The sequence below is a fragment of the Chiloscyllium punctatum genome, chromosome 24 (genome assembly GCF_047496795.1).
Source record: "Chiloscyllium punctatum isolate Juve2018m chromosome 24, sChiPun1.3, whole genome shotgun sequence".
Classification (NCBI taxonomy): Eukaryota; Metazoa; Chordata; class Chondrichthyes; order Orectolobiformes; family Hemiscylliidae; genus Chiloscyllium; species Chiloscyllium punctatum.
The window spans coordinates 77216263-77243773 of NC_092762.1; the positions used below are offsets into that span (position 1 = coordinate 77216263).

Consider the following 27511-nt stretch of genomic DNA (forward strand, 5'->3'; position numbering starts at 1 on the left):
AGCACAGACTCAATGGGCCAAGTGGCCTCATTTTGATTTTATGAATCTATAATTTCAACGCAGTGTTGAGTTTAAAGACACACAGTTTAGTGGACAGTTAACAAACTTATTGGAGCTGTTTTAATGTTGTGAGTAATGAGACATTTCACACCCACAACCTCCTGGCATTAAACACACGTGGTCACGGAGAGGGATTTTCAGTAACTGCACAATTCATTTGCTGGTGAGTAGAGTCTGAGTAACAGTTTCCCACTGTGTGGTTTATCCTTTCTGAAGCAATTTGTACTCAGGCAAACTCCAGCCTGCAGCTCAATTTGGCCACAGCCCACATTGTGAGATATGAAAGGTGCATTCTGATTCCGAGAGCAACAAAGTGTTCCATGAAAAGAAGGTTGTCCACATGCAACTCCAGTAAAAACCATATTCCTGACATTTTTCCAAAAGTTGCAAGTCTTTCAGAAATATGTATTTTCTGCCTGGGATAAGAATGCAGAGAAGCATTGTTTAGAAATGTATGCCTCGGAGGCAATAGCTATGTATTTTATTACAGTTCTTGGCCAAATGTTAGAATGTAAGTGATTTCCCTGATGGAAGTAAAATATTATGAAGTGATTAAAATATAGGATGTCAGAATCAAGGAAGGGTTCACATTTCAGAGGCTCTTTCCAAAGAATGTTTTTTTTTATGGGCTAGATTTTGAACAGATATGTCAACTCAAACCTGGCCTTCAGGTACTTCAGACTAACAACAGCAACAGAATGGTATTCAGCCATAATCTACAAACTCCTATCCAAACATGACCACCACTCTCCCGTTACTCGCAAGCTGAGAGAACTAACGCTGGGTCAGTGAAGACTGCAGGAGGACAGGCTATAAGCAACATCAGTCATACCTAACAATACGGGGTCAAACTGTGATGTTACAACACAGAACTATTTTCCAGCTGAACTGTAGAAGCAGCATAAAATAAACAGGGCTAAGTTATCCTGTAAATAATGAATCAGATCTAAACCATCTTGTGGGTAACCACACAGGCAGCGCAAACAAGCACTTCAGAATGGGTTCTTACACAATATTAGAAGTGTCAATCCCACAAAGCTTTCCTTACTCTCTACAAGTCGATAGACATTGTTTGCAGAGATCAGTTTGATTTTTGGAGCTCAGCCAAGCATTCAGAATGAGGCCACCTAGCAACTGTATCAACAAAATGTGGATATAGCAGATGGTCTCATTATGGAATGCCTGCCTTGAGTGAACAATAGTGTTAGATGTTAGCTTACACCCTTAGCCGTCACTGGTGAAAATTCCTGGAAGTAGGAATAGGGTCCTAGGATTTGGGCACTACCCTCAAATTTCAAATACCAAGTCAGTCCACACAGTGAGATTAACTACCTTGGAGATGTATGCTCTCCATATTATATAGAATGATTTTGCCATTCTGGTGAGAGAATGATTTCTAAAACAAAAACACGTTCACTCATCAGAAACAATTCAATAGGTTGAGCATTCTTTATATAAAAGAGAAAACAGAGAGGTGATAGAGATATTTGCAGGGACACCAGAATTACATGAAGCTGCAACTAAATTAAAATCCTCAGTCACTGCTGTTCAGCTGGACTCCACACTGTAATAAGGAAGATTCACTACCACAATCCTTCTCTTAGGTTTGGAACTTCACTGCTTGTTTTGCCTAGCTAGACTAGAAAACCACTTGGTAGTCTAATGAGAAAGGCTCTTGTCTTAAAACAAACTGTAGTTTATTGCATGATAATAATCTGATACAAGTTACACTTGTATTATAAACACAGTGTTTATAATAATGAGGCAATCTAGACAGTGGGTCTGTCTCCTTCAAGCTCCAGAGCAGTTCTCCTTTCCTCAACCAAGACCTTATCATCAGTTTGGATGGAGCTTAATGTGGTGTTCAACATTAACCCTTTCAGAACTATTACCTTATACAATACTCAGGACTGTGAATTCAAGTTGGTCACTTATGATTCAACAGGGAATTTAGGAGAAACCTCTTCAACCACAGAGTGGTTAGAACTTGAAACTTATTACATAAATTACATAGATGCATTTACAGGGAACCTGGATATTTACATGAGGAAGGATGAATTGAAGAAGCTAAATGAACTATTAGGAAAGAGATGGATTTGGAGAGTAAACACCAGCATGCAATAGGTGGGCCAAATGGCCTGTTTCTGTGAGCAAATTCTGTGTAACAACTTAAGTAATGTTCAAATTTTATAAGTGATTGAGCTTTTTCTTCCACTAACCCTTTTGACCTTTTAGATGATCACTTGAATTTTATTCTGCCTCCAATCTAAAAAGTGAGTAGTTTCTCTGAGCAGGCGTCCATCTCTTGAGGCAATGAGTTCGGGTAATGTTGGTCAACTCTCTGTGAGACAGAGGGGGCGTGGAAAATAGACTGTAATTTATTGCCAAATGGTTGTTAATTCTCAATTAGAAGTTGGTTAGTCTTTCTTCTCTTTTGATGTTTTCATTCATAAGTTGCATTTCCTTTCAGGGATTAGCTCCCAACAATGACGACACAGAGACAACCGGCCAATAGTCATGAATTGAAAGAATTTGACAACGTGAAGGAATCAATCACTGACATCATTAACCAACTCCAAGACATTGATCCAAGCCGTCTCTCCTTTTCTCCATTTTTGGATCTGGACACCCAGATTACCTTAGCACCTATCTCAGATAGCCCTGAATCATCGGTGGAAGAACTTCACTCCCTGTCTGATGAAAATATTGGGCACTTAACTGAATCTCTTACAAAAGCCAAAAGGCAGCAGTGCAGTGAAGTCCAACAGAAGGTGATGAACCATCAGACCATGCAGAAAGGCGGGAGTTTGAATATGATTAATGTAGAGCTGGTCAAAAATCACACACTTCCATGTACAGAAACCAAGAACAAGGAAGCAGACAATGTGTCTCTTATCATCACCAGGGAAACCTCATTTCTGACCGATGAGAAAGTATCTTTCTCGGAGCCGTCATCTCCCAGCGAAGCAAGAACATTTCCTCCTCAGAATTTCATTGCCAAGGTGACAGAAGAGAACTTAGGAGTGCTGGAGAAGTCACACAAGTTCACCAGCCAGGCTTCAGAGGTCCAGCCACTGCTAGGCCGATCGCCTGACACCGAGACCATTGACCTGATTTCGAGTGACTCTGAGCGCAACGCATCAGCCGAGTCCTCACACAAGGAAGTGACGACAGCAGTCAAAGGAAATAAGAAATGCTGCCCGTGCTGTCAGTACTGCTCCACTTCTCACCTTAAAGCGATATCATCTGTCTTTGTTGCTCTGATTTTTATACCTTGGATCCTCTATGGCCTTTATTTGTTTGTGCCTTTCGATCCACCGCCTTGTCCAGATCTAACGAGTCGAATGACATTTACACTACGTTGCAATGTAATCGCAATCGCACCAGTTTTATTTGGTAAGCAAATTTTTTTGTTATCCTTTGTGTCAAGAAATAACGATTGTTTTTTTTTCCCCAACAGTTCTCCAATTCTTATCAAGTTAGTCGCAACCATATTCTGGTCATACAGTTTCCTAGTTCTGTAACTCACTCCTTACCACTTCTTATTTATGAGCCCTGCAATGCATGAGGCCAATTTTTACAGGGAGGACGCAGAAGAACCTAAAGGGTCAGAATAATATGTGCCCCTCGCCCTCTTAATGGCAGGGCCTCCTCATGCACTTTGTAGGTTCAACTCCCACTGCTAATTGGTAGGGCCAAGAATAGGGGCCTGTGTTCAGGAGGGTAATGGGGCTGGAAGCCTGTGATTGAGGTGACTGAGGGTGCAGGGGAAGAGAGTTGAAGGTGGGTGCTTTGGAAGATTGAATGTTCCTTTCAGTAGAAGAAACTGCAACTCATTCAAGCCCACAAGGAGTGCAACTTGAAGCGCTGATACCACTTACCTCCATTTTCCTGCCACACTTCCTTCAGAAACCTGGATTGCACCAAGTAATTTCTATTTGCATTTAAAGGAGCCCAATATAAATATGTTGAACAGCATCCTGATGCTCCACTTCACTCTGTTACTGTAAAATGATGGCAGAGTTATACAGTCTACACTCCAATCCAGTTACACAGATTTGCCATTTTAACTTTCATTCACACCAACTGTTGCCCACCCTACCTGAGACAGTAAAGGATGGTGGGGTTCATATTGATGCCTAAGTATTTATAGGCTTGTCATCCATGGATAGAGCCTGTTAATCAAAACATATCCTTCCTGCACTGAAACTGAAAAGGATACAGCCAGTTAACATGGGCTCAGCACAATATATTGCCCCATTGTAGCTAACACAGTGACCATTGCGATTTCTTTCCACCATGTTTTGCTTTTATTAATGTGCTTTTATATTGCTCAGCGATTTGTTTTATATTTACAACCCAACACTTAGGAGGACAGGATGACTGTCCTTTTGGGAAGGAAATCTGTCATCCTTACCTAGTCTTGGCCTATTTGTGACTCCAGACCCACAGCAATGTGGTTGACTCTTAACTGCCCTATGGGCAATTAGAGATGGGCAGTCAATGCTAGCCCAGCCAGCAACACCCTCATTTCATGAATGGATTTTTTTTAAAAGTTAATTTAGGAACTGGCCGACACAGGTTGCATGTGTTAGAACATTCTAAAGTGTTATTAAAACGTGCCTTTTAGTAGCAAGTGCTGCTTTGGGTACAGGTAACTGTTGAAGAATCCTGAATGAACTAGGCCCAAAGTTTACCTTTCTCTTGTAGCTCCAATATTTGATGCCGCGTTGCTTGTTTGTAAATACAATGCACCTATCCCCCATTGCAGTTGGATACCGTGTGTGGTCAAGCAGGTATTTATGGCAAAATAGTGGTAGAGGTATCCCTGGTGCTGATTAAGAATGGGACATTGATCTCCATACATCGCCTCACCCATTTTGCAGTCAATAAAACAAAGTCTAATTTCAACTCTGACTTTCCGTCACCAGTACAGTGAATAATCGATGAACAAATGCATTTGTACGAGATTAATTTCTCTGCTGATTTGAATACTTTGATACAGGCTAAGGTGTGGGGTTGGGATGGAGAAATTCTTTCTAAATTTGGCTACCTCTTTACTAATATTGCACAGTATAATTTCAACTCCACAGTCACTCGTTTTGCAGATTGAAAGGAGAGGGTCCTAATTTCAATGGTGTATATGAATGATGACCGCTAAACAGTCACTTTCCTGAGTCTGTACATCCAGGACTAGTTTGATTCAAATGAATGCTTTCATGACATTGCAGCTGCAACAGCCTTTGCAACTGCTTGAGGCAGAATTTCTGCTCCCCCACCCCCCCAGCCAGTCCCACTCTGGACATGGCAAGGAATGTAGCAAGAAGAGCAAACCATTGAGTGAGTTGACCCTGGTGAGATGGTGACTCCTCCACTCGACCGCAGCAAGAAAGTCTCTGGCTAAAAATGCTGATGGGCAATTGAAGCCTGTAAGTGGTCAATTAACTGTCACTTAAAGGCCTTAACTTACACATTGACTAGCAAATCAGTGTGTGGGCAGCCTGCCATCTGTAGTGTGATGGGAGATCCCATAATCTGCAATGATTTGGGCACAATTGAGAGACTAGACCTAAGATGGTTTGGCCTCTGACAGTCGCCCATCTGAAGATCACATCCCCCATTGCTTCCCCCTCTCCACAATACCTCTGCTCACACTCGTCCCCTGTTCCCAGAAACTCAACCTCAATAAAAAAAACACCTCCTTGAGACCTTGGCCCATAGGAGCTTGGGTGCCTTTTGGTGGTGCCACTGTATGCAAGCAACTGACTGGCCAGTAATTTTCACTGGGCAGGACATCAGGGGAATGGAGTTCAGAGAAAGGTCTTTTGATGCCTACCAAACTGCCTGATTGGAGGAAGATAATGATGGTCTGAAATGTCAGTTCAGGTGTCATATTGCCTTTACAGCGAGTGTGTGAGACATTGGACATCATGGGAAAATCCAGCATTGTTCCATTCCTTAATGTGCCCTTCATTTTTAGTTACCCTCTCTTGGAAGTGTTTATCAGGTAGGGAATTGTTGCACCTCTCAGCACCTGACCAAAATGACCATGTGTGAATACGGAAAATTAGCGTGTTGTACCCTGAGAACATCACATCTGTGGATACCTTTTAGCTAAGATTATTGGGTAGCAGTTAAGACCAGGGACCCTTTATCCAATTTCTCTCCAATTTTCCCTCATGACCTCTCAGAGCTTATCTTGTAGATAAGATCCACCTCCTGCTGTTTTGTCCATATTCACATTAAAACGCTGGGCATTGAAAGCCCCTTCCTGGATCCCATGTAGGCTAATACTGTTGAAAAGACAGAATTGTCAAGTCATCAGTCCTCTTCAAGAGAAACTGCCCTTGTTCCATTCTTCCTTGAAGATTGAGACTTCCCTTCCAAACTTCCTATCTTCTCCAAAGTCATTGAGCCAGTTATTGCTTCTCAAAATCTTGCCCAACTTTCACGTTTCAGCCTCTGTGACAGTAACTGCTTTTATCAAATTCACAAATGACATGGTATACAGTAATAAAGGATGATTATCCCTCCCCTCCCTTTCTCAGCCTACCTACAATCTTTGACACAGTTGGCGATGCCATTCTCTGCCAAAGCCTCAGCCAGTTGGTTACGAGTGCTCCCACCCAGTTCTATTCATATCTTTCCAATCATAACCAGAGAAATACTTGCAATGTCTTCTCCTCCTGCTCCTCTGCAGTTACCATCACCCCAGCTGTCTGCCAAGGTTCTATCCTTACCTCCCACCCTGCTATTAATCATCTTCAAGTGACAACTTCAGCTGAAAACACAACACTTACCTCCACATATCGCCTCGGAGCTTAATTGTCCCAACATATTGTTGGTCAGCCTCCACAAACTTCAGTTCATCCAAAACTCTGCTGCCTGTATCACAACATTCCTGTATCCCCTATTATCCTCTCGACAAGTAAGATCTCTCAAAAGCAGTCCTTCATTCATAAAATTCGTATCTTTGCTTTCAAATCCCCCACTCTGACCTCATGGCTTCACTCCTGTCTTGTCCCTATAAGCTGTTCCAACTCTGCAAAATATTTGCACTTCTCTGAGCCTGCCTCTTGCACAATCCCAATTTTAACCACTCCTCTGATGATGATGTTTTTATCTGCCAAGCCCTAAAACACTGAAATTCTGCCCAACACTCTGTCTGTTTCTCTCTTATGCTCTTCATCTTTAAGACACACTATAAGATTTCTCTTTTGATTTGTGTCAAATTTTATTGAATCATATTCCTGTGGAGTGCCTGGAGACAGTTAACATGTTAAAGGTGTGAAGTAAATATAAGTTGTTTTCCGTACACCGTAGACATTTATAGCACCAAGAACTGTTGTAAGAGATGTCTGCAGCTAACACTTAGTTGTGATCAGATCTTCTTTTGAGATTTATTGCTTCCAACCCTTCTTGCAAATACTAACCTATAAGACTTACTCATGTTAAATGATAAAGGATTACCATTAATACAGCTTCACCAGAGTAGGAGAAAGTGAGGACTGCAGATACTGGAGATCAGAGTCAAGAGTGTGGTGCTGGATAAGTGCAGCAGGTCAGGCAGCATCCGAGGAGCAGGAGAATCGATGTTTTGGGCATAAGCCCCTCATTCCTAATTCCTCATTCCCGAAGAAGTTGACTCATCAGAATAGGCACTTAAGACCACAAGGTATAGGAGCAGAATTGGACCGCTCAGCCCATCGAGTCTGCATGCCATTCAATCATAGCTGATATGTTTCTCAACCCCAAATTCCCATCTTTTGATTGTAACCGTTGATCTCCTTACTAATCAAGAACCTACTTATCTCTGTTTTAAATACACCCAATGATTTGCCTCCGTGGCCCTTTGCAGCAATGAGTCCCACAGATTCACCACCCATTGGTTGAACAAATTTCTCCACATCTCCGTTGTAATGGATCATCCCTTCACGGTGAAGCCGTGCCCTCGGGTTCTAGTCTCTCCTACGAGTAGAAAGGTTTTCTCCATGTCCATTCTGTCCAGGCCTGTCAGTATTCTGTAACTTTTAATGAGATTTTGCCCTTTTAAAACGGAGATGAGGAGGAACTTCTTCACTCAGAGTAGTGAATGCATTACGACAGAGGGTGTGGTGGCACGGTGGCTCACTGGTTAGCACTGCAGCCTCACAGCACCAGGGTTCAATTCCCAACTCAGGTGACTGTCTGTGTGGAGTTTGCACATTCTCCCCGTGTCTGCGTGGGTTTCCTCCGGGTGCTCCGGTTTCCTCCCACAATCCAAAGATATGAAAGTTAGGTGGATTGACCATGCTAACTTGCCCATAGTGTTAGGTGCATCAGTCAGGGCTAAATATAGGGTAGAGCAATGGGTCTGAGTGGGTTACTCTTCGGAGGGTCAGTGTGGACTTGTTGGGCTGAAGGGCCTGTTTCCTTACTGTACGGAATCTAATCTAAGAGGGCTGTTGCGGATGAATAATTAAGCAAATTCAACATTGAGATTGATAGATCGGGAGAGGCAGGAAAGTGAAGTTAAGGATTATCAGATCAGCCATGACCTTGTTGAATGGTGGTGCAGATTCAGTGGGCTGAATGCCCTACTTCTGCTATGTCTCTAACTATGATAACATTGCCCTAAGACTGTTCACCGATGTTAACACTAGGTAAGGTACATTGTAAGGGCGGCACAGTGGCTCAGTGGTTAGCACTGCTGCCTCACAGCACCAGAGACCTGGGTCCGATTCCAGCCTCAGGCGGCTGTCTGTGTGGAGATTGCGCATTCTCCCCATGTCTGCGTGGGTTTCCTCCGAGTGCTCCAGTTTCCTCCCACAGTCCAAAGATGTGCAAGTCAGATAGTGTTAGGTGCATTAGTCAGAGGGGAAATGGGTCTGGGTGGGTTACTCTTCAGTGGGTCGGTGTGGACTGGTTGGGCCGAAGGGCCTGTTTCCACACTGTAGGGAATCTAATCTAATCTAAACTATCTGTATAATTGGATGTAAATTGTAAAACTGATCAGTGACAGCACAGAGGGTGAAGTTAATCCAAAACTTCCAAGTTAACCCTTTAAAACCAACTTTCTTATTCAACTGGATCTACCATTGATTTTTGATCTTACATGCAGTTAAGACTAAGGCGTTTAAGTCCACCTTGAACCATTTTCCATAAGTTTATTGAACTAGCTTTAGTCTGGCTCGGGGGCAAAGATGCAGTGGTGCTGTGTCCCTGGGTTGGTAATCTAGAACAGTGAGTTAAAATTCCAACAATGGCAGATGATGTTTGAAATGAATAAAAACGTGGAATTAATAGAAGCTAGTCCAATGGTGAACATTTGACCATTGTTGATTGTTGCAAAAAAAGCCCCATCTGGTTCACTAATGTCCTTTCGACATAAAAATCTGCCAGCCTTACCTGATCTGGCCTAGATGTTATTCCAAACCCTAATGAAGAACTTCAAACAACAAGAAAATGCCCCTTTTTTAAGAGGAATTTAACACTCTGCTTATTTTGAGTCTTTGCATGAAAAGTCTCAAAGCAGGAATCACAACAACTGGGCATACAAGTAACGACAATATTTTTTAAAAAATTCTTTCATGGGATATTGTTGTCCTTGAGAATGTGGTGGTGAGTTATCTTCTTGAACTGCTCTAGTCCATGAGCTGTAGGTAGACCCACAAGGCCATTAGGAAAGGAGATCCAGGATTTTAAGACTGAACACTGAAGAAATGATGATATATTTCCAAGTCAGGATTGAGCGTGGTTTGGAGGGGAACCAACAGAGATGTGTTTGATAACCTTGTCCTTCTAGATGGTCATGGTTGTGGGTTTGGAAGGTTCTGTCTGAGGAGTCTTGATGAATTACTGCAGCACAACTTGTAAATGGTACACATTGTGCTATTACGCATCAGAGGTGGAAGTCTGAATGTTTCTGGGGGTGGTGCTAATCAAACGGGATGCTTTGTCCTGAAGGGATCGGGCTTCTTGAGTATAGTTGGAGCTGCACCCATCCAGGCAAGTGGAGAGTCCTCCCTCACACTCCTGACTTGTGCCTTGTGAATGGTGAACAGGCTTTGGGGAGTCAGGAGATGAATCACTCACTGCAAGATTCTAGCCTCTGACCTTCTATTAAAATATTTGCTTGGCTAATTCAATTCAGTTTCTAATCCATGTTAAACCATCGAATGAAAGCAAATTGGGCAAAGTTGACGCGAAGAAATGGTTAATCAACAAGAGTCATAAAGTTCAGAAAGAAGATGAAAAAATGAGCAGAGAATCCATTGGATCCCATTGTTGCTGTGAATGAACATAGCTCTTAAAAAGTGATGATCAATTTACATGTTACTAATAAACTTGTTTCTTAGCAACTCTTTTTGAAAAACACTTTTTTACATAACACAATTAACACCATGAAGTCTATTTAGCCACAACTTCCCACATGCTTCACTGCCCAAATCAATTCAAAACATTTCCCAGCTGTTCAGGCTCAACACTATTAAAATTTGTGGAGATGCAGCATTGCTTTTGATTCATTGTTCATCTCAAAGCAATCTGGATATTTTACCAATATTTCAACACTGTGTTCTCACAACAAGAATTGCTCATCAAGGACTATTTTCTATCTTTAGGCAAACTGCATACATTTCTATTGACTGGGGTAATTTAGCCTTTGGCTATTTTTTTGTTATAATTTGGTTTCATTTTTATCTATTGAACAATAAAGTTATCTGTTAATGGAAAAGAATTGGATCAGCCTGCAATTCAAGATGGTTGTTATTAAACAATTTAACCATTGGAAAAACATTTTACAAAGTTTTTCTGTATTTCTGCAAAAAGTGCAAATGCAATACACATACATTTGGCTAAAATTTACATATATGCAGAATAGTTTACTTTATCAAAGTGCTTCATAAGAAGTGAATCACCTTTCAAGTGTTTTAGAAAGAAAAACATGCATTTGTATAACATCTTTCATGACTTGAGAATGTCCCAGAAACAGCCACTGAAATACCTTTTGAAGTTGCTGTTGTAATGAAGGAAACACAGCAGTCAATTTGCATATAGCAAAGCTCTTGAAAACAGCAATGCAGTAATTATCAGATCTGTTTCTGTGCTGGTGAATGAGGAGCAAATATTGGCGAGGACCCCAGGGATAGCACCCTGCTACACAGAAAATAGTGTCCCAGGATCTTTCATATGCCCCTGATAGTGCAGCTGAGGTCGCAAATAAACACTTACCCTCTGACAGTGTGGCATACCTTCAGTACTCATCCTCCAAAAGTGCAGCACTGACGCTCCGACAGTGCGGCATTCCCTCAGCACTGATGCTCTGACACTGCAGTTCTCCCTTAGCACTGACAATCCGACAGTGCGGCGGTCCTTCAGCACTGATCCTCTGACAGTGCGGCGGTCCTTCAGCACTGACCCTCCGGCAGTGGGCACTCCCTCAGCACTACACTGAAATTATGTTTTTAGATTTTTGTGCTCAAATCTCTGAAATGAGGTTTGAAATTACAATTTCTGAGTCAGCAGCAGATTTTTACATAGCAAGATCTGACAAACAGCAATGGCACAACTAAACATTTCATCTGTTTTGATGACGTTGGTGAGAGACAAGTAATTGTCAGGATATCTGAACTGCTGAATTTCAAATATTGCTTTGGGAACTCTGCTGTCTACCTGAGCAGGACTGCAAGTATTGCTTCAATATTCGCTATCAAAGAAAGCATTTCACGCAGAGGGTGGTACGTGTATGGAATGAGCTGCCAGAGGATGTGGTGGAGGCTGGTACAATTGCAACATTTAAGAGGCATTTGGATGGGTATATGAATAGGAAGGGTTTGGAGGGATATGGGCCGGGTGCTGGCAGGTGGGACTAGATTGGATTGGGATATCTGGTCGGCATGGACGGGTTGGACCAGACGGTCTGTTTCCATGCTGTACATCTCTATGACTCTATAGCTATTACCCAAGGTTAAATATCCAAGTCGGGAATTGGGGTCTGAAAAGCTAATAGCAACAGTATATTGCTAAAACCATGGAATACAATTTAACAATGTTATGATAAAATGTTGCAATAGCTCTGACATTCTTACAGTACTGTGTTCAGTTCTAGACCACCATATCACTTAAGGAATAGTGTTATGACATTTTCCCAAGTGAGGTTCCCCATTTAACAGGGTTCCAAATAGGAAATTCTTAAAGTCCAGTGATATTTCCTAGAACCTCTAATAGAGGGTCACTGACTACAGATGCTGCCAGATCTGCTGAGCTTCCCTGCTGTATTATAAAGCTGTGGCTTCAATCTGCCAGCAGATTATACTGGTAAGACTGGGAAGTCTTGGACAGATTCATTGCTAATAATCCTTCTTATAGATATTAATGTAGTCCACTGCTGTTAAATGGGAAAGGATGACTACACAAGGACTTTGGTTGAAGTTAGTTCAGTCTTGAAGAACAATAAATAAATTGCTTGGAATATTCAGTAGGTCTGGCAGCATCTGTGGAGAGAAAGCAAAGTTAACATGATCGGAGAACTGTTCTGAAGAAGGGTCACTCGACCCGAAATGTTGATTCTGATTTCCCTCAACAGATGTTGACAGACCTGCTGAGTTTTCCCAGCAATTTCTGTTTTTGTTTCTGATTTCCAGCATCTTTTTTTTTGTTCAGTAAATAAGTTTATTTCATGTTGTTTAATAACTAGTCACATTGCATCTGAGGTACACATTAGTCTCATTTGAAACATTGGGCTCAAGCTAAGAGTATGTTCACATTACTGTTAGTTGTATGGACTTAGCACTAGAATGGAAACTTATAAAGACCCTGCAAACACTAATCTTGCAACTAGCCTCTCCAAGGCAACATCTTTTATGTCCTGGAGAAATTCAGCAGGAGGTCTGGCAGCATCTGTGAACAGAAAATAGTGTTAATATTTTGAGTCCAGTCACCCCTGTTCAAAACTTGCTGATTTTCTCCAGCAATTTGTTTTTTGTATGCTTTGGATTTCCAGCATCTGCAGTTCATTACTTTATTTTGTCCTTTATATCCTGATTGGCAGAGATTATCTCTTGATGTCAACTAACCCTTTCAGATACTGACTGTTTTGTGCAACAGTTGAGATAAAAATATTGGGGTTTGTCACAAGATTTCCATTCATTTTGCATCTTTGTGGAAAAGACTTGTGAATTAGTTAGATTGAATTTCCACAGGAATTTTCCTGGTCATGAGTTATATTGACATGAGAGAACAGCCATGGAAATCCTAGAAGAAAATGTGCAGGCATTAACTGTGAACATTGTGGGGAAATTGATAAAGGGACATGGAGAAATGAGTTGATGGAAGAATGTTGTGAAACATGAATGTGTTTGGAAAAGATTTACAAGGCTGTTGCCAGGGTTGGAGGATTTGATCTACAGGGAGAGACTGAATAGCCTGGGGCTGTTTTCCCTGGAGTGTCGGAGCCTGAGGGGTAACCTTATAGAGGTTTATAAAATCATGAAAGGCATGCATAGGGTAAATAGACAAAGTATTTTCCCTAGGTGGGGGAATCCAAAACTAGAGGCACAGGTTTAAGGTGAGAAGGGAAACATTTAAAAGGGACCTAAAGGGCAAATTGTTCACACATAGGGTGGTGTGTATATGGAATGAGCTGCCAGAGGAAGTAGTGGAGGCTGGTGCAATTACAGTATGTCAAAGGCATCTGGATGGGGATATGAATAAGAAGGGTTTAGAGGGATATGGACCAAATGCTGGCAAATGGGACTAGATTAATTTAGGATATCTGGTCAGCATGGACATGTTAGACCGAAGGGTCTGTTTCCACGCTATATATCTCTATGATTCTAAGTCTGTATCAACTGGAGTGAGTGCACCAATCTCAAGCCATGGAAGGTAAGCAAGTCCAAGAGGTGACACAAGGCTAAGTGAGTAACACTGCCACTTCACAGTGCCAGAAACATGGTGACTGTCTGTGGGGAGTTTGCATATTCTCTCTATGTCTCTATGGGTTTCCTCCCACAATCCAAAGTTGTGCAGATTGGGATGGATTGGCTATGCTAAAATGCCCATAATGCTCAGGGATGTGCAGGTTAGGTAAATTAGCCATAGGAAGTGTAGGGTTACAGGAATATGGTAGGGAGGTAGGTCTGGGTGAGATGCTCTTTGGAGGGATTCTGTGGACTCAATGGGCCGAATGGCCTGCTTCCAAACTGTAGGGATTCTACTATTAGGCACATTTTCATTTTAATGTTTCTTGTGCCTAAGGAGCATACTTTAGCTTCTTCAAAGACCGCAATTTCCCCCCAGACGTGATCAACGATGCGCTCCACCGCATCTCCTCCACTTCCCATTCCTCCGCCCTTGAGCCCCGCCCCTCCAATCGCCACCAGGACAGAACCCCACTGGTCCTCACCTACCACCCCACCAACCTCCATATACATCATATCATCCATCGTCATTTCCGCCATCTCCAAACGGACCCCACCACCAGGGATATATTTCCCTCCCCTCCCCTGTCAGCGTTCCGAAAAGGCCACTCCCTCCATGACTCCCTTGTCAGGTCCACACCCCCCACCAACCCAACCTCCACTCCCGGCACCTTCCCCTGCAACCGCAAGAAATGCAAAACTTGCACCCACACCTCCCCCCACCCCCCTTACTTCCCACCAAGGCCCCAAGAGATCCTTCCATATCCGCCACAAATTCACCTGCACCTCCACACACATCATTTACTGCATCCACTGCACCCAATGTGGTCTCCTCTATATTGGGGAGACAGGCCGCCTACTTGCAGAACGTTTCAGAGAACACATCTGGGACATCCGGATTAACCAACCCAACCACCCCGTGGCTCAACACTTCAATTCCACCTCCCACTCCACCAATGTCATGCAGGTCCTTGGACTCCTCCATCGCTAAACCATAGCAACACGACGGTTGGAGGAAGAGCGACTCATCTTCCGCCTAGGAACCCTCCAAACACAAGGGATGAACTCAGATTTCTCCAGTTTCCTCATTTCCCCTCCCCCCACCTTGTCTCAGTCCCAACCCTCGAACTCAGCACCACCTTACTAACCTGCAATCTTCTTCCTGACCTCTCCACCCCCACCCCCACCCCCACTCCGGCCTATCACCCTCACCTTAACCTCCTTCCACCTATCGAATTTCCAACGCCCCTCCCCCATGACCCTCCTCCCTACCTTTTATCTTAGCTTGCTTGGCACACTCTCCTCATTCCTGAAGAAGGGCTCATGCCCGAAACATTGATTCTCCTGCTCCTTGGATGCTGCCTGACCTGCTGCGCTTTTCCAGCAACACATTTTCAGCTCTACTTTAGCTAATGAATCAATATAGTATCTGGCCACATCTGCTGGTCAGATCACTTACCGCCCTGTTAAAAAGAGACTCAGCTATTACTATTAGGGTTTGTCTTCACATACTCTTGTGACGGCATGTGTAACTAATGCAATCTCTGGTTCCAATCCTAGAGGGCTTTTTTTATTATTTTTAATTCATTTGTGGGTGCAGGAATCATTATGAAGATCAGTACTTAAGATCCATCCCTAAATACCTTTAACCTGATTGACTTGCTAGACTATTTCAGTGGGCAGAGAACCAGGTCACTGTGGGTCTAGAGTCATATAGGCTAGACTGGGTAAGAACAGCAGGTTTCCTTCCATCAAGGGGGGTTTGTGGTGACCATTAATGAGATTATCTTTTATATCAGACTAATTTTAAATAATCAAACTTAGATTTTCTTTTCAGTTACCATGTTCATGTCTGTGGGGATTAGCTTCTCGATTACCAACCCAGTTACACAACAACAATGCAATTCATTGCCACAAACATTGTCACATTCTTGATTGATCATGTCCTTGTGAGCATTGGTTAGCTCAATTAACGCGTACACTAGAGCACAGAGCAATACCAAAAGGTTCAATCCCTGTACCACCTATGGTAGTTCATTCAGAACTGTTTCTTTGCCTTTCCCCATATTTGACTCAAAATTGGTACCTCTCAAGCAACATAACCATTTCTTTCTCTCTCTAACAGTCCTGTGTGGACTATAGCTAATGACCTGGGATTGTCCTCCAATTTGTAGCTGGACTTTACGAGTACGGTTCCAAAGTAAAAAATGATTGGATCCTGTATGAGAGAGGCCAGCACACTTGTACCCAAGCAGATATCTATAATAGGTTGTTATCCGGTAACAGGAATGTTCAAAACATAATTAGATATTAAAATGGGACTATCAAAGTGCTTAAAGGATGATTTTTGATGAGCCAAACACCCTTTTTCTCACCCATGTTTTTTTTTGTTTGCTCTTTTACTAATCTCCTGGACGTGATGATAATTTTCCTGTCTTGCTCCCTATAATAGCTTTTATTGTCTTACTTATGCTTGAGGCATATTGGCTTGTTTTTGACACATCTGCATGGTTACCTTTTGTGAAATGGAACAGCAAATCATTTTAAAAGTGCATCAAATCAATCAATATTTCACAGTTCTGAGAGTGAAATGAATGCCTGTAATGATTGACTTGATCCATTTGATTTTACTAAGTTCTTTGCTCCTTCATCTCCAACTGCATGACTAACGGCTGAAGATACTGGTGACACTTCATCATCACTCACATTTGGCCACACGTGTTTAACAACATGTTCAGTCATCCATTTGCTCTGCATTTCCTGCTCAGTCTTGTTGCTTTCTCATAGTAAAAGAAATTGAGCATATTCATTTTCTTCTCTTGGGTGTCGGCCATGGCCAAGTTGCTCACAAGCTTTAGTTCAATCCCACTCCAAGACGTGAATATTAAAATCAAGGCTGATTCAGTGAAGTTGTGAGCGAGAGCTGCACAGTGCAGGTCAGGATGACTCATTAAAACCACGCGCAATCTCAAGTGAGTATTAAAGATTCCAAGTGAGATCCGGGCAAGTTTGTCTGGAGAAAGCGTTTCACAGCTATTGAGGCTGAAGACTGAGCTACAGACACTGTGACACGTTAGGGAAGGTGGTAGTTACTGAGGTACAATGTACCAGGAGGAGGTTACGGCCCTAAGGATAGGGCCTTTTGATTTGATTGTGGTCAGAGGCAGAGGAGTGTAGCTGCAGATGAAGTAGGTGAGAGGATCCAGAGAGCAGGACCATAGGAGACTCAGCCTTCACAACTGTCCAACAGGTTTGAAGACCTTTTAGTTTCTGTGGATGAGAATGAGAGTTGCAGGGTGGATGAGCTAATGACCATAATAATATGGTCCAACAAGCCATTCAAGTTGGGGAGGAAGAGCAAAATGAAATTTAGTGGTATTAGGTGACTGTATAGTGAGGGTAATTGACACTGTTCACTGCACCAGCAAGGGAGAGTCCAGAAGCTTGTGTTGTTTCTAGCTGCCAACGTTCAGGACATCTTCGAAAGGTGGGAGAGAAACTGAGTGGGAACAGGAGGATCCAGTTATTCTGGTCCATATAGATAACAGTTACAAAGGCAGGACACAGAAAGAGGTTCTTCATAGTCAGCATGAGGAGCTAAGTGCCAAATTAAGAAACAGAGCCACAAAGGTAACAATCACTGGAAATCTCTCTGGATTACTACCTCATCCATATTCAGTTTGGCATAGAGCAAATCAAGGAGTAAGAAGAGATGATGCAGTAAATGATACCTTGCTACAAGTTAAAACTACCATGTTTTTGATTACCATTGTCAGAAAAGACAGAAGACATGGAAGCAGGGATTATCCCTTCATTACCTCTTAAGATTAAACTCCTATCAATACCAGCCTTAAATATGGTCATGGATGGGGTATCCAAGTCCTTTCTGGCAGTGAATCCCAAAGATTTAAGATAAGATTTCATGACTAGGGGGCACACTTTTAAGGTGAGAGGTTTATAAAACACACAAGGGACAATTTTTTTTACACAGAGGGCGGTTCACATGTGGAATGAACCTCCTGGAGAAGTGATGGATGTGTGTACAATTACAACATTACTAGACATTTGGATAGGTACATGATTCAGAAAGGTTTGGAGGGATGTGGGCCAGGAGCAGGCAGGTGGGACGAGTTTAGTTTGGGATTTTGGTTGGTATGGACAGGTTGGACCGAAGGGTGTTTCTGTGCTGTATGACTCTACAGCTATAACTCTTAAGTAACTGCTCCTCGGCTAAATGATCTGCCCTTATCCACTAACTGTGTTCCTCACCCACGCCTGATCCTGTTTTGGATCTCCCTAACCAGCAGAAACAACCTCACCACATCTATTCTATCAAATCCCCACAGCATCTTAAAGTGTGACCAATTTAAATTAAATAACTGTGTATGTTGTGGAGCTACTTTATTCAGTCAGTCCATTCAGTGTTGCATGTTCCCTTTCCCCTGTTCAATAGGGGGCAAGAACTAAATCTAACAATGGGACTCTGTTACCTTTCACGCCTCAGTGATCATTTCAGCTCAAACGCATTTTTCTCTGTTTTAAAAAGAAACTTGAAGCACCAGTGGTCTATTTGCAGCTCTGACTTTATTCTCAGGAGACAGGTAACAGTTATCTGTCCTATTGCTGACTCCCCTGGTCTGATTCAAGCGAAGCTCGAGCAGAAACAGAATCATTTCACAGCTGGATAAATTGTTTCCTCCTCAACTTACAGGCACACTGCCTCTGACAATGTGTCCTTTGTGCTGAAGGCCTCACCAATAATTCAGACTTGACTTGTCCTACAGAAATGCAGCAGTATATATTCATTTGTCCAAGAGCTGCAGACAGATGGGCAACTGGCTTGTTGTTTTCTCTCCTGTTAGGAGGTCACCAGGGTGAGATACCATATAAATACAAAGGGACAATTGAGTGCAGCAAATAGTCAGAGAAGCACGTGGAGACCATTTAACCCCTTATGTCTGTTCCTGTCATTCAATGAGACAATGATCTGGGGCATAACTCATACTGTATCCCAGGTTCCTGCCTTGGCTTGTGTTGGGTCAGAGAAGCCAAACTGAAGGAGGAGAGTGAGGAAGTGCCTGCAATATCCTTGGAGATGGGAGCAGGGGCCATTAGCCAGGATTTAACTGCTACACCATGACCTCATCCTGCCTGAAACCATGGATGCGTGCCCAAGATTCTTAATAATTGAATAATCAGCTAGCACCCTAAGTGCTGGCATCTGATGATTGACCACTTGGGTGAGACACTCTAGAGTGTTACTGGCAATCATGGAGCTGCTTCCACAGTGCAGAGCCCATCCTGCTGAAGAAAGGGCGTCAATATTTCCTCAAGTTATTTTAAGTTTAATCAACCAATTTCCATCATGCTGTGACACACCTCCAAGACAGGTGAGTTACTTGAATCTGGATCTTCTGACCTAGAGGTAGTGACACTAGCCTTGTACCAAAAGACCCTTGTGTATTCCTTAAAAGACAGCAAGAGGGTTCTTGTGGTATAGTCCCTTACTCTGGGATAGAAGACCTGGTTCAAGTCCCACCTGCTGCAAAAGTGTGTCATTACATGACTGAGCAGGTTAATTAAGTATCTACAACACAGCAAGAAGTTACCCATTACCATTGTTAACATTAGCAGACATCCATTTAACATACTGACAAGACCAGAGAATGCTGGAGAAATGCAACAGCTCCAGTGCAGAGAGAAGCAGAGTGAATGTTTCAAATGACTTTTTTTTAATTTAACCTATTTTTCTAATTCACCTGTTCAAAGATGTTATTGCACAACTCTGGAATAGGTGGTTCTTGAACGCAGTCCACCAGGTCCAGGAGTAGGGATACTACCAATGCGCCACCGGAGGGCCCTCCAGGATGACATTAGTTTTATTTTAACCTATTCTTTAATCAACCTGTTCAGAGATGTTATTACACAGCTGTGGAGCAGGTGGGATGTGAACCCACCTCTCTAGCCCAGAGGGAGAGCTCTGAAGAAAAATCTCAAAATATTCACTTTTCTCGCTCCACATTTGTTGCCAGACCTGCAGAGTTTCTCCAGTGCTGTGTTTGATTTGGATTTCCAGCATCCACAATATTTTGCCTTTATTGATACGACGTTCCCTCCACTCACTATTTTGACAGAGAGCTATAATCTGTTCACTATAACATGATGGGGACCTCAAACTAATACAGTGGACAAAGAAGTGCATGTGAATTGGTCTGACAATATCACCAGAACTTGCCTGTTTGCAGGAAATTAAATCCACACAATTGTATCTGCTTTAACAGAAGTGGTAGCCCTGAAAAAGAACACATTTCCAGTGGAGACCATATTTCTTCCTTTACTGTCCGACTGAGAAGCTGCTCTGAAATTACTCCATCTGTAACAGAATGCCTGTAACAAAAGCAGAAAAATGCTGGAGACACTCAGCAGGTCTGGCAGTATCTCCGGAGAGAGAAAGCACAGTTAACGTTTTAAGTCCAGTGACCCCCCCACCCGCCCCCACTTCAGAACTGGAGTTGAAGCGTTAACTCTGCTTTCTCTCCACAGATGCTGCCAGAACTGCCAGGTTTTTCCAGCAATTTCTGTTTCCAATTCAGTTCTCCAGCATCCACAATCCTTTGTTTTATCACGGAAGGCCTGCAGCTCCCTTTCCACAGATGCTGCTTGACCTGCTGAGTGTTTTCCGGTATTTTCTTTTCTTTGAAACACATTTCAAGGCGTCAGCCATTTTAAAAGGTATTCTGGAGCGAATGGAATGTGCGATGTTCCTCGCAGTTAATGAGCACTAAAGTTTAAGGGAGGTTGTGTAACTTATATAGCCACTATTTCGATGTGAAGGTTGAAGGGAGTGCTGACCTTTACTGAGCACTTCAATTAGGTTCGTGTTTGGACTGATTTATCAAGCTTTTGAGAAGCTTTATTGTCCTAATCAGTGTGATGTATTGCACGTCTCACCGAATGAAACTAAAGAAAACACACCAACTAATGAGCAACAGTCGGGGTCACTCAGAAACTTTTAAACGACCGCATCTGCCCAGTCAGCAGCAGTGACACGGTCAGAATCTAAACAAAAAGGGAAAAATTAATATTACCTGAAAGTTCGGTGGCTCAGGTGTTAGCACTGCTGCCTCACAGCACCAGGGACCCAGGTTCGATTCCAGCCTTGGGTGGTGTCTTTGGGGAATTTGTACATTCTCTTTGTGACGATATAGGTTTTGTCTGTCTCCTGTTTCCTCCCACAATCCAAAAGTGTGCAGGTTAGTTGGATTGGCCGTGCTAAATTGTCCGTAGTGTCCAGGGATGTGTAGGCTAGGTGGATTAATTATGGTTATGGGGCTGGGGTCGGGAGGTCTTTGCAGACAGGGGCGGTGCAGATGTCATGGGCTGAATGGCCTCTTCCTGTACTGTAGGGGTTCTGTGATTTTTCTGAAAAAGAATTGAAAGCTGAATGAAGAAATGTCTTGTTCAAAACTGGACATGAAACAAAATAGCTCTCAACTGTCTAGAATTTGGAAAAATGAGATGTGATCTCATCATCGCATCAAACTGCTAGACAGGGTCAATGTCGAGTGTTTATTTCCCCTCGTAGATGATTCCAGAACTCGGGCACAGTCTCAGGGATGTGCAGACTAGGTGGATTAGACATGGTTATGAACCCAATGTGGGGTTATGGGGATACGATGGGGAGGGTGGGTCTGGGTGGGATACTGTTTGGAGGACTGGTGCAGACTTGATGGGCTGAATGACCCCTTACTGCGCTTTGGGGACTCCAGGTACCCACAGCCTCCCGTGACCTCAGGAATGAAGTCCATGTTTGATCTTCCCCATCCAGCGCTAATCCAGGCCTTGGAGTGGTCAATTAGCACTTGTTTAAGGTCCTCCACCTGTGTCCAGCCTTATTAACATTGTTCTCTGGTCACCTGAGAAAAGTGGCAGCCTGGGAAAGTTGTCCTTGGGAGCAATCTCCCCCAGTCGCTTTTGGGGTTGGGGGGGTGGGGTAGAGGAGGGGGTGCACGGATGGAGGACGTAGGGATAGGTGAGACGCTGTTGAAAACCAACCCCGTGATCTTGGCTCTGATCTCCCCATGACCCCACTCCGCCATTTCCAACTCCCACTAAACTCCCCTCATCTCCCCAATATGGGGCGGTACGGTGGCTCAGTGGTTAGCATTGCTGCCTCACAGCACCAGGGTCCCAAGTTCAATTCCAGCCTCGGGCAACTGTCTGTGTGGAGTTTGCACGTTCTCCCCATGTCTGCATGGGTTTCCTCCCACAATCCAAAGATGTGTAAGGTCAAGTGAATTGGCCATGCTAAATTGCCAATTGTTAGGTACATTAGTCAGAGGGGAAATGGGTCTAGGTGGGTTACTGTTCGGAGGGTCGTTGTGGACTGGTTGGGCCGAAGGGCCTGTTTCCACACTGTAGGGAATCTAATCTAATCTAAAAAAAATAAGTGACTCACTTTCCTATTGTTCCTGGTCTTTTGCCTGGCTGAGCAGAGGCTGATGGGATTCACTATATCGGGCGGGGGGGGGGGGAACACTGTACTCTTTGATGGGATTGAAGGATTACACTTTTGAAGTGGTCCATTTTAACAATGAACGTATGTGCTCTGAAAGAATTGCCTGGTGCTGTTCTGTAATAGGGGCTAGGACTGCGCATTTAAAGGGGAAGCTGTGTATATTTTAATGAAGTCCTGCTGTATGTTCTGCTGGTAAATGAAGAGGCCAGAAAGCATCAGGAGAGTGGAGCTGTTAAATTAATCGTATTTTGCCTTGCATAAGTGCAGTTGTTAATTTCCTCTTCCCCATAGGGGACGTCCTCTTGTAAATTTAGTTAATTGTCTGGAGGTTTGTAGGCCAGGGTCAAGGCCATTATGATGGTTGCATGGCAACCACTTTACTATGTGTGGCAGATCCAGTGCAGAAACTTCTTCATTGGGGAAGAAAGCAAAATTCTATCACTGGCTTATTAACAAAAAGGGTTCAACGCCTTTCCACATACAAGTTTTGTGAACCTTGAACTTGTAGCAATCTTAAACTTGTAGGATGTTATTTGACACAGCATTTTAAATGCAGTCTTCAACATTTGTATTTAATTTGGACAGTGGAAGTTGGCTCACAGCATTTAAACTATAGATTCCGGCTTCATATCCTTGTGCCAGTCACACAGACACACAAATTTTCTACTCCTGAAACAGGGAGGCTAGTTGTTCTCTACTGGTTAAATGATAAATAAAGTGCTGTATGTAGCCATAACAACTCATAGTTCTCACGGAACTCAGTAAAACATCCTGAGACACTTGACAGAAATAGTATCAAAGGTTTTTCAGCCAGTAGGAGAGATGACCAAATGCTTGGTGAAGGAGGTAGATATTAAAGTGAGATGCAGAGAAACGGAAAGTTTAAAGGTAGAATGAATTGCAGAGTTTAGACCCAACCAGAAGGTTAAACCAGTAAAACTTGCAAGTGATACATACAGGTCTGACTTTTCTTGTATTTACAGAGGGCACACAACTTGGAAAAATTGCAAACTGTTGGGAGGATCACACAGAACTCCAAAACGACATTGACAAGTTGATGGATTGGGCAAATAGGTGGCAGATAATGTTCAATGCAGAGAAATATGAGGTGATATAGTTCCATGCAAAGAATATGGAGAGAGCCATTAAAATACAGGGTACTATTCTTAAATATGCACAGGAGCAAAGAGACCTGGGAGTATAGGTACACTAGACATTAAAGGTGGCCAGACAGGTAGACAGAGCTTACCGTACAAGGGCAGAGAGGTTATAATAAACATATGTAAGAGACTAGTTAGACCTCAGTTGCAATACTATGTACAGTCTTACCACAACATTATAGGAAGGATGTGAATTCATTGGAGAGAGTACAGAAGAGGTTTACACAAATGTTTCCAGGGATAGACACTTCAGTTACGAGGCAAGATTAGAGAAGTTGGGACTGGGAGGAAAAGGCTGAGGCAAAATTTGAAAGAAGCAAATTATTGCAGATGCTGGAATCTGCACTGAAAACACAAAATGCTGGAAATCACAGTGGGTGGGGCAGCGTCCATGGAGAGAGAGCAAGCTAACATCTTGTGTCCAGATGACTCTTCGTCAGAGCTGATGTGAGTTCTGATGAAGAGTCATCTACATGTGGAATGTTAGCTTGCTGTCTCTCCAAGGATGCTGCCTGCTCCGTTGTGATTTCCAGCATTTTTTGAGATTTGATAGAAATGTTCAAAATCATAAGGAATCTGGATAGAATAGTCAGAGAGGATCAAGGACCAGACAACTTTTTAAAAAGTGTTTCACAAAAAGAGTAAAAGTGAAGTGTGATAAATCATTTTTAGCAGTAAGTAGCTAAGGTCTGGAATGCACTGCTTGGAAGTGTGTTGGAGACGGGTTCAACTTAAAGAGGACATTAGGAAATTATTTAAATAGAGACAATGTGCAGGCTTGGAGAGATAAGGCAGGCGATTGGCATTTAATCAAAATGACCAGAGTGTTACGACACAGAGATAAATCCCTCTGTTAATTAAACCAAACACCCAGAAAAGCTCACCTCACCTCATAATCTGTTAAAATGTGGGTGACAGTGAACTCCCAAATTCCACTATTTAAAGAAAATAACATCAATTGACTTTTTACCTCTAAAAGTGAACATTAAACAACACTATTCACAACTCGAAGCCCCCCTTTCTCTTAACTGCTTACTATCTGCCTCCAACTCTATAACAATATACTGTTTCAATAAGACACTTATTAAAATTACAACAACTTAATTTCAAAACTACATAGTTGCTGTCTTCTTCTGTGTCTTCACTCTTCCAGCTGCTGATCTACCTGAGTCATCTTCTTTCTTTTTGCTGTGTGTTTCACATGCAAAGATATCTTTAGAGTGATTTCTAATTTCTTTGAGAGCAAGATGTTAGCTCCCATGAGTTTCTCTCTCTGAGGTAATTGCTGTTTGACCGATTTTCAAAATATCTGTATTTTTATATATTCAACATTGGATCATCTCATTGGTTCACTGTTGGCAAAACAATAAATTCAAACTTGATTTGGTTTTAGTATCCTGGGGCATAACTTAAACTGATTGGTTAAATTCAAATTGTTGTCAAAACAGCAACGAAAGGTCAGATATCCATTTCACAGCCAAATGTTACATGTTTTCAATTTTCCAATGCACTCTGCGACTGCCATCTAGTCATATACACAGGTGCTTGTAAGCTCTCAGTTCATAACAGCAGGTGGGGAGTCCAGAACTTGAGGGCATAGGTTTAGGGTGAGAGGGGAAGGATATAAAAGAGACCTAAGGGCAACTTTTTCACACAGAGGGTGGTACATGTGTGGAATGAGCTGCCAGAGGAAGTGGTGGAGGCTGGTACAATTGCAACATTTAAAAGACATTTGGATGGGTATATGAATAGGAAGGGTTTGGAGGGATATGGGCTGGGTGCTGGCAGGTGGGACTAGATTGGGTTGGGATATCTGGTCGGCATGGACGGGTTGGACTGAAGGGTCTGTTTCCATGCTGTACATCTCTATGACTCTATGACATGCCTTCAACTTCATAGTACCTCCCCCTTAATTAAAAAATGAACCATCATAATGATAATGTGGCTTCATTTTTTATGATGAAATAAATTGGTCATTAATCTAAGTTATACTTTTCATACTAATTTCTGCACACATATATTGTATTGGAATCAGCCAAAGCTTATCTACACTGTTTCCTTTAAATCCACAATAACACATCTGCAATCATATCTTTATGACCCACAATATTTACAATTTGTAAATTAAATGTCTCTAACATAAGACTCCAACAAAATAGTTTCATATTTTTGTCATTAAACCTTTCCAAGATGTAAGAAGGTTGTGGGCTATGTAAACAATAGTCTATGGCACATTGTTTGTCACGGAAACATTAAAATGGTGGAAGGCCAGTACTAAACTCAGTAACTCTTTTTTGATAGTAGAGTATTTTCTCTGATGGGTGTTGAGTTTCTTTGAAAAGTAGTCAATTGGTTGTTCAATTGTGTCATCATCTTCCTGTAGCAATACAGCTCCAACTCCTATATTGCTAGCATCGATTGCAACTTTGAAGGGTTTCAAAAAATTTGATGTAGCTAAAACCCATGTGATGGTTAACACGGCTTTTAAATTCTCAAATGACTCGTGGCATTGTTCTGGCCACCAAAATTTAGTGTTCTTCTTTAGTAAATCAGTCAGCAGTGCCACGATGCTGTTGAAGTTTAGAAAAAACTTCCAGTATAATCCGATTAGTCCCAAACATCAAAGTATCTCTTTCTTCAAGGATGGTCATGGAAATCCCTCCATGGCCTTCGTTTTCATATTCCTTGCAGTTATCCTTCCATGTCTGATGTTATGTCCCAAGGACATCACCTCTGCCTTCGCAAATTCTGTTTCCTTTAAATTTATTACCAGTTTTGCTTCTCATAATCATTCAAAGAGCTCTGCCAATTGTACCATGTGATCTTTTCATGACTCGCTAAAGATCACTGCATCATCCAGATAAACTGCACAGTTTGTTAATCCGGCCACAACTCTGTTCATGAATCTTTGGAATGTGGCGGGTGTGTTCTTCATTACAAAGCGCATGACTTTGAATTGATATAGCTCATTTGGGGTTACAAATCCAGAAACTTCTTTCACTTTCTCTGATAAAAGTACCTGTCAATAACCACACAGTAAGTCCAACTTTGTGATATAAGCACCTTGATCAATATTCTCTATACCGTCCTCCAATCTTGGTATTGGATAGGGGTCCGATTTTGTTACACCGTTGATCTCCCGATAGTCCACACAAAATCGTAGAGTCCCGACAGGTTTGGGAACTAACACAATTGGCGAACTTCTCTCACTCTGATTTGGTTTGATGATACCTTCATTGAGCATCACATCCACTTCCTTCTGGACCTATATGGCTTTGAAAGGATTAAGCCTGTAGGGGTGTTGTTTTATTGGAAAGGCATTCCCTACTTCCAGCTTACAACAATAGTACTTGTCCTCCCCATCTTATTCCTGCATATGTCCTCATACTGCTACATCAAACCTTTCAACTCGGTTCTTTGCTCCTGAGGCAGAGAGCTCACTTACTTATTACACTCCTCAAGGATTTTCTCATTACTTAATGTATTTTGTGACATATCAAACTCCATAACATCTGGATTTGATTCTTCATTCTGTGGGACAGTAAACTAACACTGGTTTCTCTAGTTTCCTATCTCTATTATAGTAAGGTTTCAACATATTCACGTGACATACCCGATACAGTTTTTCTATCTGGCACCTTTACCAGATAGTTTACCTGACACAACTTTTTCTCAATTTGATAGGGACCACTAAACCTAATTTTGAAGGGATGTCCTACACTGGTAACAAAACTAATATGTCATCCCCATGGGAAAACATCTGAATTTTAGAGTTTTTAATCTTCATTCTATGCTGTGTCCTCTTCAGATGCTGTTTAGCTAACTCACCTACCCAATTTAATCTCTCCCTGATCTCAGATATACAATCCAAGTGT

General features: G+C 42.4%; 1 protein-coding gene across 5 annotated transcripts in view; it reads left to right on the forward strand.

The window, feature by feature from the left end:
- LOC140494714 (uncharacterized) overlaps positions 1 to 27511 on the forward strand; it is a 130939-nt gene that overhangs the window by 88250 nt on the left and 15178 nt on the right. For all 5 annotated transcript variants that reach the window (XM_072594231.1, XM_072594232.1, XM_072594233.1 and 2 more), the window contains exon 2: positions 2531 to 3456. In XM_072594231.1, coding sequence (XP_072450332.1) covers positions 2547 to 3456 — 910 coding nt within the window. In that variant the 5' untranslated portion in view covers positions 2531 to 2546. The remainder of the gene's footprint in view (positions 1 to 2530; positions 3457 to 27511) is intronic.